This window comes from Aedes albopictus, chromosome 1 (genome assembly GCF_035046485.1).
Source record: "Aedes albopictus strain Foshan chromosome 1, AalbF5, whole genome shotgun sequence".
NCBI classification, from domain to species: domain Eukaryota; kingdom Metazoa; phylum Arthropoda; class Insecta; order Diptera; family Culicidae; genus Aedes; species Aedes albopictus.
Window position 1 is genome coordinate 217,795,519 of NC_085136.1, and position 20,520 is coordinate 217,816,038.

The 20,520-nt window shown below is 49.6% G+C and overlaps 3 protein-coding genes across 6 annotated transcripts; 2 read left to right on the forward strand and 1 right to left on the reverse strand.

Annotated features, from left to right (window-relative positions):
- The first annotated feature begins 83 nt into the window (after positions 1-83).
- On the forward strand, positions 84-3,179 carry LOC134285474 (uncharacterized). Of its 2 annotated transcripts, XM_062846261.1 has the most exons (3): positions 84-573; positions 650-735; positions 814-3,179. In XM_062846261.1, exon 3 carries the CDS (start codon positions 1,083-1,085, stop codon positions 3,132-3,134), a length of 2,052 nt encoding a protein of 683 aa, XP_062702245.1. In that variant the 5' UTR covers positions 84-573; positions 650-735; positions 814-1,082; the 3' UTR covers positions 3,135-3,179. The 2 variants fall into 2 exon arrangements, with proteins under 2 accessions (XP_062702245.1, XP_062702244.1); XM_062846260.1 differs by having other exon boundaries at positions 650-3,179.
- LOC134285472 (uncharacterized) lies at positions 3,159-7,758 on the forward strand. Of its 3 annotated transcripts, XM_062846259.1 has the most exons (3): positions 3,159-7,229; positions 7,306-7,391; positions 7,470-7,758. In XM_062846259.1, the coding sequence occupies exon 1, from the start codon at positions 3,159-3,161 to the stop codon at positions 6,867-6,869; it is 3,711 nt and encodes a 1,236-aa protein (XP_062702243.1). In that variant the 3' UTR covers positions 6,870-7,229; positions 7,306-7,391; positions 7,470-7,758. The 3 variants fall into 3 exon arrangements, with proteins under 3 accessions (XP_062702243.1, XP_062702241.1, XP_062702242.1); XM_062846257.1 differs by having other exon boundaries at positions 3,159-7,391; XM_062846258.1 differs by having other exon boundaries at positions 7,306-7,758.
- Positions 7,759-14,101: 6,343 nt separating this feature from the next.
- LOC134291040 (uncharacterized) lies at positions 14,102-19,563 on the reverse strand. The gene is made up of 3 exons (XM_062858303.1): positions 19,459-19,563; positions 14,168-19,100; positions 14,102-14,115 (listed from the first exon to the last, which is right to left on the reverse strand). Exons 1-3 carry the CDS (start codon positions 19,561-19,563, stop codon positions 14,102-14,104), a joined length of 5,052 nt encoding a protein of 1,683 aa, XP_062714287.1.
- Positions 19,564-20,520: the final 957 nt, after the last annotated feature.

Genomic DNA, 20,520 nt, shown 5'->3' on the forward strand with positions numbered 1-20,520 from the left:
AGCAAGTGAAATTTCTCGTACTGAATCCAATTCAAATTAGAACCATATCACAAAGCGCGAAAAGCAATTAGTCGGATCAAAATTTTGCGCAGCAATTTTAGACGCAAAAGGGGATTGAAAAACTTTGCTCGAGGTTGATGCGATTAAATTTCAATTTTCTCATGGAACCCCCATTCTACTGTATATTTACACCTCAGGAATATGAGAAGATGTGATTTGATGAGCCTGCATCAGTTTTGCAGGGTGTTACAACGCCGCAGGGATATAAGTTTTTGTAGTTTTCTGGACCGGTCTAAAACATGTACCGGTCTAGCCGCAACATAACCACCGCAGCATGACAGCTCGCGTGCGATAGTAGTAGTGTAGTAGAAGTGTAGTAAAGCGAGAAGGTAAATAAAAACATACAATGATGATGATTATGAGGATAGGAATATTTCGCCATTGCATTAAACCGATCAGCCAAATAAGTTGAGTTGTTCAAAGGCGCGTTAATTTAGTGAAAGTATCTCGGAAAGTTTAGTGAGTTCAAAGGCGAGAATAATTCTAAAAATCAGTGTGATTATTGACAATACGGTGAGAACTCAGAAAAGAAAATAATTAGTAGCGATTGTGGAATATTTATGTAATTACTTTCGAAATCATTTCGTAGCCGTGGCCAGTCTGATCCGAGTCCAGGTACCTGGGAAACACCGGTAAGGGAAATAGAAAAGCTGTCCACATTCCGGCGCATCCACTGTAAGTAATTGCATGACAATACTAGCAGAAACGGTTTGAGTATTAATTGCAATTGATCGTGTTAATACTGTACTTTAGATTCGCACTCGATCAAGCTAGGGTAACTGCACCCATTGTCATCCCAAAACAAAATCGGAAACCACTTCTTGTGAGTATTTGTATTTGTATAGAATAAGAATGTAAATTAAATGATTAATAAATTACAGTTTTAAGCGTTGCTACAAAATCTGAGCCGCTCTAGAAATTTTGGTTTCCCTTCGGGAACATTCTTAAAAAAGAAGTGACACCCGCGAAGTGATTCCCGCGTAGTGAAAAGTGTCAAGTGAGGAGTGAAAACCTGCAGCAAGATGGCTTCCGATGCAGAATCCACCCACGACCAAACCATCATGGACCTGACGGCGACTCCGTGCGCCATCTGTGGCCCGTCTACGCGCGACGAAGTTATGGTCGGATGTGACGGATGCGCGGAATGGTTCCACATCCGTTGCGTGGGCATCGAGGAGGGCAAACTGCCGAAGAAGTGGTACTGCCAAAGCAAGGCCTGCCAGGAGAAGGCCCAGGAGTACCACCAGAAGCAGAAGGACGCCAAGAAGCAGGCTCGCACCCGGAAAAACGGCAACGAGTCTGACAAATCCAGCGTCAGCTCTCGCCTAGCTTCGTCTAGCGTGGAAGCGAAGGTGCGAGCGCTAGAGGAGAAGCAGAAGCGCCAATACGAGGAGATGGAGGCGGAACTGCTGCTGCAGAAAAAGGAAAGGGAGATGCAGCGTGCGTTCGAGCAGCGAAAAATGGAATTGGAGCTGCAGATGCGCGCTGAGGAACAAGAGGAGCAAAGAGCTTGGCAAGCGGAAATGCTCCAGAAGAAGAAGGAACAGATTCGGCAGATGAAGGCGGACCAGGACTCGTTCGAGCTGCAGATGGCAGCCATGGATAAGGAGTTGGCGGAACTGTCGGCTCAAAAATCCAAACCGGAGACGAAAGTAGTCGCGGGTGCTTCAAAAGCGGGCCATTCCGGCAAAGTCGACCAAAATGTGTTGAAGCTGAGCAAGGCGAACGTGAGGAAGCTAGCGCAAAGCTACGAAAGCTCCGAAGAGGATGAGGAGGACGACGATTCCGGAGATTCGGATCTGCAGAGCCAGAGTTCGGACTCGTCGATGGAGCGCAAGGCGAAACTGAAGACGTACAAGAAAGTGGGAAGTGTCAGCCAAGACGGGCTGGGGCAGCAGCAGACCGGACCGACGAAGGCTCAGCTGGCCGCGAGGAAGGGGTTAACATATAAACTTCCAAAATTCTCCGGCAAACCAGCGCAGTGGCCATTGTTTTTCGCGGCCTACAAAGCGTCCAATGAGGCCTGTGGTTACATGAACCACGAGAATCTGATGCGACTTCAAGAAGCGCTGGAAGGTGACGCTCTGGAACTGGTGTCTGGGCAGTTACTGCTTCCCGAATCCATCCCGCAGGTCATCGAGAAGCTGCGCCGACACTTCGGCCGCCCGGAACAACTGCTCCAAAGCCTGTTGGACAAAGTGAACCGGCTGGAACCCCCGAGGGCGGACAATTTGAGGAGCTTTGTTCCATTCGGAAATACGGTGGAGCAACTCTGTGGCCATCTGGAGGCCGCGGATCTGAAGCAGCACCTTGTTAACCCGCTGTTGATCAAAAGCCTGGTCGCCAAGCTACCAGATCGCGAGAAGCGGGAATGGGTCCATTACCGGAGGGGCCACGGGGAAACAACCTTGCGAACGCTGACGGATTTCTTAATGGACATCGTCGCAGACGCCTGCGAAGCCAACGTGGATGTCGAGTTCGTGCCCTCTCCGCCGTCCAAAGGAATTCCACCATCCAGAAAAAAGATGCCGAAGGAAAAAGGTGGACTATACAGCCACAGCGAAGCCAGCGGATCGGCCGCCAACGCCGGCGAGGAAAAGGTTTTGAAGCCCTGCAAACAATGTAGGAGGACGGATCATCGGCTGCGACACTGCGGCGAGTTTAAGAAACTGCGGTATGCGGATCGGCTGAGGCTGGTGAACCGGGAGAAGCTGTGCCACGTGTGTCTGAATGAACATGGAGGACAGTGCAAATTCAAAATCCGCTGCAACATCGGTGACTGTCGAGACTTCCACAATCCGCTGATGCATCCGGTCGGAAACACGGTCGGGCTGAGTGCACACATCCGGACAAACTGCACGGTATTGTTCCGGATCGTTCCGGTGCAGCTGCACTACGGTGGAAAAACGGTGTCAGTGCTGGCGTTCCTGGACGAAGGTGCATCCGTCACACTGGTGGAGAAAAAGCTCGCCGACCGTCTGGGCGCGGTCGGAGTACAAGAGCGATTGACCATCCGGTGGACGGGAAACATGTCAAGAGTGGAGGATTCCCGAAGGATGAGCATGTGGGCGTAGGGAACAGGCGCAGCCACCGGCAGGATGCGATTGCACACGGTGCACACTGTGGGAAAGTTGATGCTGCCGCACCAAAAGTTGGATTCGCAGGAGCTTGCCGCACAGCACGAACATATGCGAGGGCTGCCCATCGAGTCGTACGACGGACAGCCGCAGTTGCTGATTGGAGCGAACAACATCCACTCGTTCGCGCCGATAGAAGCGAAAGTGGGTACGCCCATGGAACCGATTGCGGTTCGAACTAAGTTGGGATGGACGGTGTATGGGCCGCGGCAAACAACCTCGTCGGCGGCCGGTAATTATCTCGGCTACCACCAGCAGATTACCAACGAGGACCTGCACGAGCTGCTAAAAAGTCACTACGCGCTGGAAGAGTCAGTAGTGGCAATCCCGCAGGAAACAGCAGAGGAGAAACGCGCCCGGGAAATACTGGAGCGAACCACCAAACGCGTCGGTGATCGTTTCGAAACCGGACTGCTGTGGAAAACGGACGATCCACGGTTCCCGGACAGCTACCCGATGGCGGTGCGCAGAATGAAGCAGTTGGAGAAGCGACTCGACAAGAATCCGAAGCTGAAGGAGAACGTCTGCAAGCAGATCGACGAGTACCAGCAGAAGGGGTACGCACATCTCGCTACCACCGAAGAACTGGCCGGTACTCCTACCGACCAAACGTGGTACCTGCCGATCAACGTCGTTCAAAATCCCAAGAAGCCCGAGAAGATTCGTCTAGTCTGGGACGCGGCGGCGGCCGTGAAAGGAGTATCCCTAAACTCACAGCTGCTGTCAGGACCGGACATGCTCGTCCCACTCATCAAAGTGCTCTGTGGTTTTCGCGAATGGCGGATTGCCTTCGGTGGAGACTTGAAAGAGATGTTCCACCAGCTGCAGATTCGCTCCGAGGACAAGCAGAAACAACGTTTCGTCTTCCGAAAAGATCCGGAAGAACCGCCACAAATCTACGTCATGGATGTGGCGACATTTGGGTCGACGAGCTCCCCCTGCTCGGCTCAATACGTTAAGAACCGGAACGCCGAAGAGTTCGCCGCTCAGTATCCTGAAGCGTCGGTTGCCATAATACGTCGGCATTACGTCGATGACTACTTCGACAGCGTCGACACCGAAGAAGAAGCAGTGAAGCTGGCGCAGGAAGTCCGGTTCGTCCACAAACAGGGCGGATTCGAAATTCGCAACTGGGTTTCCAACTCGCCAATAGTCCTGCGCAGTCTAGGAGAGGAGAAGCCGGCGACGCCGGTGCATTTCAGCCGAGACAAGCAGACGGCCAATGAGAGAGTCTTGGGAGTGATCTGGGATCCGAACACGGACCAGTTTGCGTTTTCTACGACGCACCGCGAGGGGTTGATGCCGTACCTGTACGAGGGGAAGCGGCCGACGAAAAGACTAGTCGCCAGTTGTGTGATGGGATTCTTCGATCCGCTCGGATTGCTGTCGCCGTTCACCATCCACGGCAAGATCATCATCCAGCATCTGTGGCGGTCCAAGTGCGACTGGGACGAGGAAATCGATCCCAATTCCTGGGAGCTGTGGAAGCGGTGGACGAGTTTGTTACCGGAGGTCGAAGCTATCCGGATTCCACGTTGCTATCTTGGCGACGCTAGATCCATCGAAGTCAATTCGTTGGAACTCCACATCTTCACCGATGCCAGCGAACACGGATACGGCTGCGTAGCATATCTGCGAGCAGTCATCGACGGGAACGTCCACTGCAGCCTAATGATGTCCAGGGCTAAAGTGGCGCCGGTCAAACGGCAGTCGATTCCCCGTCTGGAGTTGATGGGCGCGGTGATGGGGGCCAGGATGAACCAAGCCGTTCTGGACACGCACTCCTATCAAATCAACCGCACCGTTTTCTGGACAGACTCGCGCACCGTATGCAGTTGGATCAATGCCGATCAACATCGGTACAAGCAATTCGTCGCCTTCCGGATCGGCGAGATACAAGAGTTGACGAGGGTAGCGGACTGGCGATGGATTCCGACCAAACTAAATATCGCCGACGTGCTGACGAAGTGGGGACAAGGTCCGCCGTTGCAGAGCGACGGAGAATGGTTCAACGGACCAGCGTTCCTGTACCGGCCGCAAGAGCAGTGGCCGACCCAAGAAGCGTCCATTGAGGAGACGGACGAGGAAGCCAGAGGTATCGTGTTGTTCCACGGAGCGATCGACGTCAACCCGATTTCCCGTTGGACGAAGTTGCTGAGGGTGACAGCGAGTGTGGTGCGCTTCATCGACAACTGCCGGCGAAAATGTAGAGGAGAGCCGATAGTGACCATGTGGGCTACGGCAAAACAGCGGCAGCTAAACCAACACGTTGCGGCCAACTATCCATCGGTGAAAGCCCCTCTGGGCCAAGAAGAGCTTCGACGGGCGGAGACAATCCTATGGCGTCAAGCACAGTGGGACAGTTTCCCGGACGAAATGAGTGCGCTCACAAACAATCTGGAGTGCCAGCCGGGCGGCCCAATATCGGTAGTCAAGAAATGCAGTCCGATCTTCAAGAGTTCGCCGGTGCTGGACGATGAAGGTGTGCTGCGGATGGACGGGCGGCTCGCGAACGCGGATGAGAGCTCTTTCGACAAAAGGCATCCGATAATCCTGTCCCGGTCCCATGAAGTAACGCAAAGGCTGATCCAGTACTATCACGAGCAGTTCGGACATGCCAATTCGGAGACCGTGTTCAACGAGATGCGGCAGCGGTTCCAGATACCGAAAATGCGACCGGCGATACAGCAGGTTGTGAGCAAGTGCGTCTGGTGCAAGGTGAACAAGTGCCGGCCGCTTTCTCCGAGGATGGCTCCACTTCCAGTGGAACGAGTAACGTCCCACCTTCGGCCATTCAGCTCCGTGGGCCTTGACTACCTAGGTCCGGTAGAAGTTGCGGTCGGTCGGCGAAAGGAGAAGCGATGGGTGGCAGTCTTCACCTGCATGGCCGTGCGGGCGGTGCACCTTGAGGTCGTCCATAGTCTCACGACGGAGTCGTGTCGGATGGCCATCGCTCGTTTCTGCAGCAAATTCGGCAAACCGAGCCACATTTTCTCCGATAATGCCACGTGCTTTCGGGGAGCAAACAATGAGATGGAGAAGATCAACCAAGAGTGCGCAGAGACCGTCGGCAGCTCAACTACCGCTTGGCACTTCATTCCGCCTGGAACTCCGCACATGGGCGGCGTCTGGGAGCGGATGGTCCGATCAGTGAAAGAAGCCATGCGCGCGCTCGACGATGGGCGCAAGTTGACGGACGAGATCCTGGCCACGACAGTAGCGGAAGCAGCCGACATGATCAACACGCGACCACTAACCTATCTGCCGCAGGACTCGACTGAAACGGAAGCACTGACGCCGAACCACTTCCTACGAGGAACGGTGTCTGGTGCGGACGTGAAGGTGGAGGAATCAGCTACACCCGCAGAGGCTCTGCGGAACTTGTACAAGCGTTCCCAATTTCTTGCGGACCGCATGTGGGAACGGTGGAGCAGGGAGTACCTTCCTACGATCAACCGACGGTCGAAATGGTTCGACGATCGACAGCCGCTCCAAGAGGGCGACTTGGTCTTCGTAGTCGACGGCAAAAACCGGAAGTGCTGGAGACGCGGCGTCATCGAGGCAGTCATCCAGGGCTCGGATGGCCGAGTCCGACAGGTAGACGTTAGGACCGCCGACGGTAAGGTACAGCGACGAGGCGTGGTAAATTTAGCGGCATTGGAGGTAAGGTAAATCCGGGAATGCCGGATGTTACGGGCTGGGGTGTTACAACGCCGCAGGGATATAAGTTTTTGTAGTTTTCTGGACCGGTCTAAAACATGTACCGGTCTAGCCGCAACATAACCACCGCAGCATGACAGCTCGCGTGCGATAGTAGTAGTGTAGTAGAAGTGTAGTAAAGCGAGAAGGTAAATAAAAACATACAATGATGATGATTATGAGGATAGGAATATTTCGCCATTGCATTAAACCGATCAGCCAAATAAGTTGAGTTGTTCAAAGGCGCGTTAATTTAGTGAAAGTATCTCGGAAAGTTTAGTGAGTTCAAAGGCGAGAATAATTCTAAAAATCAGTGTGATTATTGACAATACGGTGAGAACTCAGAAAAGAAAATAATTAGTAGCGATTGTGGAATATTTATGTAATTACTTTCGAAATCATTTCGTAGCCGTGGCCAGTCTGATCCGAGTCCAGGTACCTGGGAAACACCGGTAAGGGAAATAGAAAAGCTGTCCACATTCCGGCGCATCCACTGTAAGTAATTGCATGACAATACTAGCAGAAACGGTTTGAGTATTAATTGCAATTGATCGTGTTAATACTGTACTTTAGATTCGCACTCGATCAAGCTAGGGTAACTGCACCCATTGTCATCCCAAAACAAAATCGGAAACCACTTCTTGTGAGTATTTGTATTTGTATAGAATAAGAATGTAAATTAAATGATTAATAAATTACAGTTTTAAGCGTTGCTACAAAATCTGAGCCGCTCTAGAAATTTTGGTTTCCCTTCGGGAACACAGGGTGTCGACTGCCTGGAAAAACCTGGAAAGTCAGGGAATTTATTTTTGGACCTGGAAAATCAGGGAAAGTCAGGGAATTTTGTTGATGGTCAGGGATTTTTTTTTCACGATAATCATAAAACGATGTATTTTAGTCATACATATTCCTACAGTTCGGCACCAACATTTCAAAAGGGCGTAGCTGCATTTACAACCAATGCCTTCTCACAAAGCTGTGGAGCGTATCCCATCCCTCTCGAGCAATCCACTAGCACAAATAGAAAGATAAAATCCTCCTCTTTCGATTAATGGATGTGAATTGCGTGAGATGGATGAAATACGACCCACAGCTCTGTGAGAAGGCATTGGTTGCAAAAGCAGTTACGCCCTTTTGAAATGTTGGTGCCGAGTTATGGAATTTGAAAAACTAGCTAAATTGTTCCTTTAAACAGTTACATCCATGATTCTGATTAACGATAACATCAATGTATGAACTTCATCCTGAGTTTTGTAGTATTCAGTTAACACAATGCTGTTCTGAATTTTATCATGAGAGACTTATTTCATGTAAACATTACAAGTCCGGTTTAAAACTAGCAAAAAATCCAGAAATCAAAAGTACATCACACTGTACTAAATGTAATGTTTGGTGAATTTTCGACCGATTCTTTGGTGACATCGTTTTGAAATGCCTCATACTTGCATCTTGATGGGTTTCTTTGACTCACTGACGACAACATCCCGAGCAAGGTACACCTTCTGCTTGCGACTGTCCCACAATCGGTATCCATTTACACTGTAGCCTACGAAGTAACACGCCTGGCTACGCGCGTCCATCTTGAATCGTTTCTCCTTCGGAATATAGCTGTAGGCCTTGCTTCCCCAGATGCGGAGTTTGGACACGTCCGGTTTGTGTCCGTACCACATTTCGTATGGCGTTTTCTTGTTCAACGCCACCGTCGGACTTCGATTGATGATGAACACCGCCGCTTGTACTGCCTCGCTCCAAAGCTTCTTCGGTAAACCAGAATCTTCAACCATCGCCCTCGCTTTGTCCAGGATTGTTCGATTCAACCACTCACTCACACCGTTTTGCTGCGGCGTGTGTGGAATGGTGTACTCCACCATCGTACCACGGTCTCTGCAGTAATCCCGGAAATCTTTTCCAACGTATTCACCTCCGTTGTCACACCGCAGGCGACGAATTTTTCGATCGAAGTGGCCCTCCGCCATGCTCGCGTATTCCTTGAATGCATCCAGTACCTCATTTTTTTGCCGCAAGGATGTATGCAGCACTGAAATGGGTAAAGTCATCAGTGAATGTAACGAAATACCTTTTTCCATTCCAGGCCGTCGGCGTTAGGAAGCCGCACACGTCGCTATGCACCAGTTCCAACGGTCTATTGGATCTCGGAACCGGGACGTCTCCAAAGGGCTGTCTCGCATGCTTGCCTAGCACACAAGGTTCACAGACTTCGTTTCCCCGGAACGCTTCCTTTTTCAACGCCATGCCGCTGACCACCTCGTCGCGCATCAGAGTTTTGAGACCACTCTTGCCTATGTGGCCGAATCTCCGATGCCACAGCTCGTATTCGTCTACCGGTAGGGAGACCAGTGCTTCGTCCACCGATCCTCGTTCCACAATTGCGTTCAGCACGTACAGCTTGCCGGACAACTTACCGGTGGCAACGACCTCGCCGTCGCGGCTGATTTCCACTGCTTCGTCTTTAAACGTCACACGCATGCCAAGTTTCCCCACGCACCGAATGGAAAACAGGTTGTACTGAAGTTCCGGCACGTATAGCACGTCGTTCACCACGCAGTCGATACGTCGTCCTCCAACCAGCGATGTCATCTTGACGGTTCCAGAATATCGACCATATACGACCTTTCCGGAAGCGACCACGATTGGGACCGGTTGCTTCAGCTTCACCACGTCCTGAAGGCAATCCGCTGTGTGTACCATATGCTCCGAAGCGCCCGAATCAAGAATCCAATGGAACTGACTCGAGCTCTTACCATCATTCTTTGCACCATCTGACTTCAAAACGAATGCCACTCCAGAACCTGCAGCGTTTGCTCTTCCTTTCTTTGGCTCCTGGGATGACGTCCTTCCGCGCTCGGCTTCCTTCTTCATGGGGCAATTTGATTTCTTGTGACCCACTTTTCCACAGGAAAAACACTTGAACCTCGGCCGCTCTCCGAAGAACGCTGATTCGTCATCCGCCGCACCTTCCACTTCGCCGCAGGTGTTTCTCCGCTTGACGTTTTCGCTGAGTAGCCTGGCCTTCACGAAGTCGAGCGTGCACTGTTCCGCCGGTAGGGTTTCGAGGACTGTTACCAGTTGTTGGAACGATTTCGGCAGGGTTTGAAGCAGATTGAATACCACCAGCCGCTCATGCATCACGATGTCCGCTGAGGCCAACTCTCGAATGATCCGCTCGAACCGTAGCAGGTGCTCTTCCATCGGTTCCGCTTCGCTGTACTTCATCACGGCCAGTTGCTTCAGTAGATAAAACTGGCCGGAAATTCCCTTCTTCGCAAACACGTTCTCCAACGTTGCCCAGATCGCCTTCGGAGTGGACTTGCCTTTAATGTACTCCAGCTGCGAATCCGCGATCTTTTCTACCAGCAACGATTTGCAACGTGCTTCCAGAAGTTTCCGCTCCGCCAGTTTAGTCTCCTTCCGAGCCTTTTCCTGCGCCGTATCCGTTTCGTCTTCCTGGATTTCCGGGATTTCGTCCGCATCCCTCCGGATGCAATTGATCAGCTGCCGCTCCTCCAGTAGCGTCTCCATCCGAAAGCTCCAATTCGGGAAGTTCTTGCCGTCGAAAAGATATGGCTTCGTTTCCGCTTGCATTTTCTTCGGTGAAAAAAATCTTCTTTCTTCCAAACAACTTCCGTTTCCAATGGCAACAGGTGTGCTGGGCCCATAACCTGTCGTGAATGGCAGAGTAAAAGAAAGACGACTGCCTCTGGTAACGGTTTAGAATAGACTGATTTATTGAAACAAACATGACTACTATGATCTATAATAATATCTTTGTTGGAACGTTTTCGGATTCCTTAGTTGTAGCACGCCGTTTTTAGGTTAAGTTTAGCGAGCTCAAATCTGTATTTCATTATAGATACTTGTTAGGATACAAATATAATTTTAAGGAAAATAGGTAACTTACAATTGGTCTCCTTTGGTTGACAGGATGGTTTTATTTTACGTATAATTTTCACTAATGATTCACTCTACCCTTTTTGTACTATCCAACCCGGGAGCTTCTTGACAGCTGCCGAACAACGTCAGCGTACCTAAAAAATTTGGTCCGGGTGGTACTGTCAGATTCAAAGCGGCAAGCGCTACTTTTGAAAAGGACGCAAACCGACAATAACAAACTGCACAAAAAATATTAAAACATTAAACAGAAATCTTAATTTGTTGTTTCCGCTTTTTTGTGGTAGATAAATGCAAATTAAGTGCGGCATGATGAATTTTGTTTACTAGAAGCGAAAATTATATCTATGAAACGGGTAAAGGCAAAACAGTCGGCTTTCATAAAATTGATAATAAACTCATGTTTTCTTCTAGTGCGGTTATTAAGCACCAGCAAGTAATAAATTAGGTTGCTTATGCTAGCATTTTACAGCTACATATCTGGTGGCAAAGCCAAAATGGAAGTTAAAAATAATCATTTGTTGATGTTTTTTTTTCGAGTTTGATCTTCGGTTTGGTCTAGCATGCGCAGTCACCAATTAATATGGAAGACCGGTTAAACATGCGCTTTTATTTATTACATTTCTTACAACAAATAAAAAAGAAAAATCAAAATAATTTGAATTCAACGAACATTAGTTTTTGCGCTTCTGTTGAATACGTCCTTTTGATACGAAACGCTAGCCTCTTGTTGGCTTCCATTCACCACGAAACAAAAAGGTGTTTTCGCATGGACAAAAACTGTTGCGTCAGTGAAGGATGGACCCGTTGTTTACGAACAGTAGCGACATCTGCGATTTGCAAGTAGATACGCGAAACTGAGCTCATCTGTCAAGTTACGGGGGGGTTGGTACTATCAAAGAAGTGGTTTGAGAAAGATGAGTACCGTCAAATGGGGTAACTTGCAACACTTTTCGACTTTGAAGCAATATCATTGAAAATCTAAGCATTTGAACCACCCTGTAAAGCATCGTGTATGCTAATTACCCAGAGTAGAAAACTATGCAGCAATTGATTTATCAAAATATGTTGTCACCTAATCAGGAGGTGCGAAATACATGCTTGTTGCAAGTTTCCCCATCTGTGGGGTAACTTGCAACACAGGACATGAAGTTAAGTTAGCCATCATTAAACAGCACGAACATTCTAGTGCTTAGTCGTATTGTAAATTTTTGATGTAATGCATGAAAAATGCATTGTTAAGATGTACACTAACCAATTGACATATAATTTTTCATGAATAAGGGTTGATAGTTATTGCAAGTGAGAGTATATCGTTTAACAACAGGTCTCACGTCCCTCAAATATAAAATATATATGGATTTCGTGACATAGTACTCGTAACAAAATGTGAACAATGATAATTGTCATTTCTTGAAAAGATAGAGTGAGTCATCTTTAAGTAGTTTTCAGTTTGCAGTGGTGTTTGACAATTTCAACTTAAATAACATGATTGAAACACATCTATTAAACTTTGTAAATATCAAAGTCGTTTATTTCAGTACTCAGCTGAAATAATTTAGTTCATCTAGGTTCAGAATTGATGTTGGGGATTGTTTTAAAGCGCCCATAAACTAAATTAAACTTTTAACAAAATGTAACATGAATAAAACTCTATAATATGGTATTTCCAAACAATGTTTGAAAATCACATTAAAAAATGTTAAAAATGAGTTGCCATTTGAAAATGAACTCGTTACGTAATCAAGAAATGATCCGTTTCGGTTATTTCTGTCAAAAATATCGTGAAATGAAGATAAATAATAGAAGGTTTTGTCAAATTTAACTGTTGCAAGTTACCCCATAGTGGTTGACGAATATAATAATGATTTTTTACATTACTTAGTCGATAAGTTTATTAAACTTTTATCGTTTGGCTAAGCTTACTATTAGGTACCCTAACTGAAACCAAGGTCATCAGACTTATCGCACTTACCATAGGGGAGAAATGAAACACGATTTTCATACTTGTTTTTATGACATGAAATGAGCAAACCGTTTTAACAGTGTAGCTAAACAATAAACAAAGAAACAAAACTAGTTTTTCCAGTAAATCGATCTTTGGTATACATAATCTCTATAACCGAAATAGAAGGGCATACTAGTTTTCATTATTATAAGAAAATACTTCACATTTAGTGTATGTCATCGTGTTGCAAGTTACACCGCTGTTGCAAGTAACCCCGTTTGACGGTAGTCAAATCGGGAGTCAGATGATTTCTGACAATATTTGACACCTGACTGTTGGGGAAGTGTTGGTGACATGAAACAGTGTAGTGCGCTATCAGTTGGCAGTGGCGTAGGGTTGCCCCCAACATCCCCCGACCCGTAATGCACGTCCGGCGCTTCCGGTGGTACTGCGTTACTCTCAACTCCTCCATCATCCGCTACCTTGACATCCAGAATGGCAACCTTGGTTACAGGTCGCCGTAGCACTCCTCCAGAGGTCTTCACAAGTACCTGCCTGCAACGCCCGTCTCGTCCTTGGATAGCGGAAATGATCCGCCCACGAAGCCACCCGTTCCGGACCGAAGAATCTACAACGACCGCCAGATCTCCAACCTTTGGTTCCTTCGCTTCGTCATACCACTTGGTACGTCCAGAGATAGTTGGGAGGTACTCGCGCACCCATCTCTGCCAGAATTGATTCACTAGGTTCGTCGTGAGTCGCCAGTTGGTCCTAAGGGACTCTGGACGTTCTGGGATGGCCATCGGAGGTTGAGCAACTCCCTGCGAGCTCAGCAAAAGAAAATGGTTTGGAGTAAGAGCGGCTTGAGCTTCTGACTCCAGCGGTACAAAAGTCAATGGTCTGGTGTTCACTATCCCTTCTGCTTCGATCATAAGTGTGAGTAGAGTCTCGTCGTCCGGATTTCTGGTCGTCGACAGGGCCGAAAAGGCAACTTTGATGGACCTAACGAGCCTCTCCCACGATCCGCCCATGTGAGGTGCTGACGGTGGGTTAAACACCCACTTGGTGACTGCATTGGTGAAGACGGCTGACAGTTGCTGGTTCATTCCTTGGATCTGCTGTCGGAGCTCGCGGCTGGCGCCTAGGAAATTGGTACCATTGTCGCTCCTGATCTCCAAGGGTGCTCCTCGTCGCACGACAAACCTCCGTATTGCCATCTTGCAAGCCTCGGTGGACAGCGAATGCACCACCTCTAGGTGAACGGCCCTGACAGTGAGGCATGTAAATAGTGCCACCCATCGCTTGACTAGAGAGCGTCCAACCTTGACTTGAATGGGGCCGAAGTAGTCTAGCCCAACGAAACTGAAGGGGCGAGTATATGGACTGAGGCGTGCATCTGGTAGCGGTGCCTCACGCGGACACGTTGGCTTGGCCTTGGACACCTTACACTGCACACAGGTCTTTGTCTGATTCCGCACTAACGCGCGTAGACACGGAACGTGGAACCGCTGGCGCACTTCGTTGATCACGGTCTCGACGTTTCCGTGAAGGTAGCACCGATGGTACCACTCGACGACCAGTTTAGTTAGCCGATGTCCTTTCGGAAGAATTATGGGAAACTTGGTTTCGAACGGTACGAAGATTGCTCCAGCGATTCGTGTATCCATTCGGGCTACTCCAACTTCATCGATGAACGGTGACAGTTTGTAGATTTTACTGGATCTGTTCAACTTCAGCTTCTGTCCTTCCTTCGCCTTCAACAGCTGAATCATCTCTTCCGGGAACTGCTCTTGCTGCACTAGCCGCCAGATTGCGTTTTCCGCTTTATTTAGTTCTTCGTGCGTGACGTGCGAGCTCCGTAACGGCAGCTTCGTCGCCTTCCGCCGGCAATTGTCTGCGAAGCGATAGATGTAGGCAACAGTCCGTTTTAGCCTTTCGAATTTAGAGAAGCGGCTCCAGGCTATGACCTCACAAGGCTCCAGCGTAAGGTGAACGTGACACGGTCTTATCTCGACGATAGTTGCTTCGGGTTCAGCCTGGCGTGGCCACGATTCTTCAGACTTCCACAGGAAGTCCGGACCTCTAAACCAACGGCTGTCAGTTTTCAAATTTGGTCCACTGGCCCACTTTGTGCCGTCGTCTGCGACATTAGCCTTCGATGGAACGGTCTTCGAATCGGTCCAGAACACTCGCTGGGATATCGGCAGGCTGTGACTGTTGCAAAGTGTTTTCATAAGCCTACAGCCTATCAATGCTGCCTGGAGCTCTAGTCTCGGTATCGAGAGGGCTTTTATCGGAGCTACTTTCGCTTTTCCTCCGACAAGTGCGCAGTGATACTCTCCGTGGATAGTGGCCCTGAAGTAGGCGACGCACGCATAGGCAGTCTCGCTGCCATCGACGAAAACATGGAGCTGCAGATTTTCAATGTCCGACGCCGTCACGCCCGGAAAATAGGCGCGTGGTATTCGTACCTCTTCCAGCTCCTTGAACTTTGCGGTCCACAAACACCATCGCTCCAGAATCTGCCCATCTACCGTGTCGTCCCATCCTGCTTTCGTACGCCAGATGTCCTGGATAATGATGCGACCGTGGATGAGGAAGTGGGAAAGAAGCCCAAGCGGATCAAACTGGCTCATTACATATCGCAGAATGCTTCGCTTGGTGGGGTTTACTTCCATGTCGGTTTCGCTGGAGAATACAAGCACGTCCTCAGTTGCCTTCCACTGCATGCCCAGAACACGTTCTATCTGAGCACTGCCTGGAGCTCCGCCATCGCTGACGATCTTCGTTGGTGTAGTGTCGGATTCCCCGACCCGTTGGATAACTGCGGACGAGTTCGAGAACCAATTGCGGATGATGAATCCGCCACGTCGATGCACTAGCTTGACCTCCTCTACGACCTGACACGCTTCTTCTTCGTTGTCGAAACTTTGCAGGTAATCGTCGACGTAATGTCGGCGCACAATCGCCTCTGCTGCTCTCGGATATTCCTCTGCGTGTTCGCTTGCATTCACGTTTTTCACGTATTGCGCCGAGCATGGGGAGCTGGTGGAGCCGAATGTCGCTACGTCGATAACGAAGGTCTTTGGGGAGTGGCCGGTGTCTCCGGACCAAAGAAAAAGCTGACTGTATCGATCTTCTGGTCGGATTTTCAGTTGATAGAACATTTCCATAATATCTCCCACCACTGCTACCTTTCGCTCCCGAAATCCACAGAGAACATCCGGTAGTGGTTGAACCAAATCCGGCCCTTTCAGCAACATGCTGTTCAGGGAAACACCGTCCACCGTTGCCGCCGCGTCCCACACGATTCGGATCTTGTTTGGCTTCTTCGGGTTCCGCACTATTCCGACGGGAAGGTACCACAACCGTCTTGGGTCGGCCGTCGCCAGCTCCTCCTCCGTCGCCTCGTGGATGTAGCCCTTCTGCTGATACTGCGCTATCTGACGCTGGACGTTCTCGAATAAGGCTGAATCAGCAATGAAGCGCTTCTCCAAGCAGCGTAACCGTCGTGCAGCCATGGCGTAGTTATCGGGGAACTCTACGTGAACGTAGCGCCACAGAAGTCCGGTTTCGAATCCGCCTTCGACTCGCCTCGTTGTCTGCTCCAGTAGTGTCCTTGCCCGCTTGTCTTCGTCTGATTCAGGACTTCGATCCACCGCAACGCCTACATTATCCACCGTGAAGTACTGCTTCACTAGCTCGTGCAGACTGTTGTCAGAATCGCAACCGCAAATGTGCAGGTTGCAACTCGCAAAATTCGTCCCGTTTGGCATTGATCCGTAGATAGCCCATCCAAGACGGGTCTTCGCTGCGATCGGTTCTCCTACGCGACCTTCCCGTATTTGCTGAGTGGCGGTGAGATGGGTGTTCTTTGCTCCAATGAGAATTCCTGGAGCCGTAGATTCGAAGTCTGTAACCGGCAGCTTTCGTAGGTGTTCGAACCGGTCAGCGAGCTCGTTGTAGCGCAGCGTCTGTACCGGCAATGCCAGGGATTCTACGGTTCTGACATCCTTCAGCGGATACCGTCTGCCTCCTCCGATTCCGGAAATCTCTACTTCCACTTGGCGCGAACCTTCCTCTTCTCGGCTGATATTGCTCGTCCAGGTTAGGCAAAGACGCATTTCCGCTCCTTCAGCCTGCAAAGCGTCCGCTATGCCCTTCTCCAGCAGTGTAACGGACGATCCTTCATCGATGAAAGCTAATGTTTCTAAGCTCCTGCCCTTGCTGAAGAGTCGCACCGGCAACATGCGGAACAGCGTGGAGCTATGGGTGTGATGTGCGTTCACGCCTTCGGCAGGGGTGCTGCGTGGCACCGCCTCGCTTCCTTGTGGCGTCGAATTGGCTGATGTCGTTGAACTTCCCGAGTCGCTATGTAGAAGTGGATGGTGGCGCATTTGGCAGCCTTGCACGTCACAACGGGCCGTGGATCGACATGGTTTTCTACCATGCTTCCCAAGGCAGATCCGACACAGGGAATGGTCGCGGACAGTTTTCCAGCGATCGTCTGGATTCATCTTTTTGAAAGCTCCACACTCCTTTACTCGATGATCCGGATCTCCACAGACCAGGCAGGTAATCGACAGTGAGGTCGGCGGTACTGCCTTCGTTGACTCCCCCTTTGGCTTCACAGCTGTCACTGCACCGGATAGTGTAGCATGGGCGTTGACGAAACCTTTCTGCTTTTCTTCCCTTTTCGGTTTCGATCCTTTCGGGTCCAATGTGAGTTTGACTTCGGCGGCCGCCGACACCAGATTGGCCATGTATCGGCTGAATACACGGAGGTCAGCCATCGCAAATTGCCGCTTGAACGTCACCCACTCTAGCTTCAGATTTGCTGGAAGCTTATCCACAAGCTCCTGGAGTAGTACCGGATTCGAAAAATGAAGTACTTGTCCCGCTGCCTCCAGATGCTCACAGAAGTTCTGAACTGCCATCCCAAAGGCCACCACCGTACACAAATTATCCGCTTTTGGTGCCGGAACTTCTCGTACTTTTTGCAGCAGCGCATAGATTATTTGTTCCGGGCGCCCATACAGCATCTGCAACGTCTGCATCACTTGCGGCACCGAAGCAGGCAGCAGCAAACGGCTGCGAACCGCCTCTAGAGCGCCGCCCTTCAAGCACCGCTGAAGTCGGCCAAGATTCTCCACGTTGCTGTAGCCACACGCTTCCGTTGAAGTGTTAAAAGCACTAAAGAACATTGGCCACTCTTCCGAATTGCCAGTGAACACTGGGAGTTCCTTCGGCATAACGTGTCGCGCCGCGAGTTGACGAGCTGTCGGCGCCGCATTATCGATATTCGCGACGGAAGCCATCGGGGCACCAAAGGGTGCTTGCGAAATATGTGGGTTGACTTGAGGAAGACTTGTCGGGAGGGGGAAGGGAGTGTAGGACGAGTGTGCATTTATTGTACTCATTTGGGGATGGACTGGCCCTACACTACAGTTTGCGTATTGGGAACAAGCTACCTGACCTACTGATGCAAAATTGCCTAAGCTAGTCGTTACCTGGTATGGTTGACTTACGTGTACCGATTGCATCGGGTAGTTAACGAACTGTCCGACTGAGCTGATGGATGGTGGTAGAGCCTGGGTGGAGCTGGTGAGACCCGTCACTGGATTGACCCAATTGGCTGTTGTGATCGGCGTCGACGATCCCGGACGGTTTGCTCCTCCTCCAGGCTGGAAGTCGTGCATGAAGCTGGTAGCTTGTCCCATCGGATGAACGCTCGTCGGAAGGTGGCTTTGTTGATGAATCGCTTGGCTGGCCGACGGTTGGGAAACTGCACCTGAATCTGTCCCGAAGAGCGACACGATTGCTGGGAATGACGTACTTGCTTGCGGGGTGGATTTGATCCCACTAGCAGTGGAATGTGGTGGTCTTGTTCCAGAGATCGTTGTCGGAACCGTCACCGCACTCGCCGCCACAGAAATTGGCTGAAATTGGCTAACGGCGAACTGATTCAGTCGATGCATCCAGTCTCCAAGGCCACTGGTATTCCCTTCGCTGCTGGCTGCTTCACCCCTCGCGTTTACGATGTCGTATCTTGCCTTCCAGACTTCCTTCTCCAGTTGAAACTTCCGCTGTTCCAGCTGGGCCGCTTGTTGTAGCTCGATTTCCTTCAACAGAAACGCCTTTCGCTCCTCCAGCAATTCGAGGTTAAGCCGAGTGACATCCCCAAGCGACTCTCCTCTCCGGGGGAAGTTGGTCGCTTGCTGCTGCTCGCTACTGACCTGGGCACTAGAGTTTCCTTCGCCGCCGCCGAGTGTTGATTTGGCAACGCATTCTTGGCACTTCCAGTGTTCCTCCTTCTTGCCATCGTCGAAACCAGTGGGGTGACACGGCTGTCAAACTCGGTACATCGCCGCTCCACCCAACATCATTTTTGGTACGGCGCGTTTTGGTACCCACTTTCTGGTCGGTTTACCCTAACTTGCTCCTGATTTTCGGGTGTGTGGCTCGTGTGTTGCTAGTGCTTATTTCAGAAATTACACGTTTCAAACGAAATCGCTGTTTTTGATGATTGTTTCTCTTTCCTTATCACTTTGCACGATATTATAAGTAGCAGCGAAGCAGTGTCGATGTTTCCAGCGCATTTTTTCCATGAATTAAGCAATCAAAACAAAAACATTGGACGCCATGTTGAATTTAATGCTGGGTAGATGATTCTGGCCCTTCGTCATCCCCCTGGTCGAAACCCACGCATCCGTAGTGGAACCATTTGCCGCAACCTTCGCACTGCACCATGTCGTCGATGTTATTCGCCAGATCGCACAACTGGCAGTCGAAGCGGTCGGTCTCCGGCATCCTGACGAATCCGTTCCGAAATGGTCCTCAATTATTTGAGTTTTGTTGGAACGTTTTCGGATTCCTTAGTTGTAGCACGCCGTTTTTAGGTTAAGTTTAGCGAGCTCAAATCTGTATTTCATTATAGATATTTGTTAGGATACAAATATAATTTTAAGGAAAATAGGTAACTTACAATTGGTCTCCTTTGGTTGACAGGATGGTTTTATTTTACGTATAATTTTCACTAATAATTCACTCTACCCTTTTTGTACTATCAAAGAAGTGGTTTGAGAAAGATGAGTAGTCAAATCGGGAGTCAGATGATTTCTGTCAATATTTGACACCTGACTGTTGGGGAAGTGCTGGTCAAGGAGAATACATATGTAAAATATTTTACTAAGGTGGCGCAGATAAACATTGCAAACCACTGGTTGTCTCTTCCACTCTTCTGGTGTTCTTATGCAACTAAAATAGTGACGTCACTATTTCAGTTCCATAAGAACACCAGAAGAATGGAAGAGACAACCAGTGGTTTGCAATGTTTATCTGCGCCACCTTAGTAAAATGTATTCTCCTTGAGTGTTGGTGACATGAAACAGTGTTGTGCGCTATCAGTTGGCAGTGGCGTAGGGTTGCCCCCAACAATCTTAGTTACTACGATTCATTTGTCGTCCTTGACAGTAACACCATGACGGACACCCACCCACCCCCTCCCGCGTTATGGCATTTGCGAACAAGCCCACTGAGTGATTTTTTGCAGCGGAAACTTTTACTCTCGAGAACACTGGAAAATCGGCACGCCCCTTGAGCGTCCAATTTTTTTTGTTGTTTATGCTTCATGGGCCCCTCTTGCCACAAAAAAGCCTTTTTTTGGCAAAAAAGCCTTTACTGTGGGCAGTCCCTCGTTGTCAAAACGCTGTTTTCAGTGACGGGGTTGTTGTTTTTTTTTGTTTCGTGATCGCAGCTTGCGCAGAT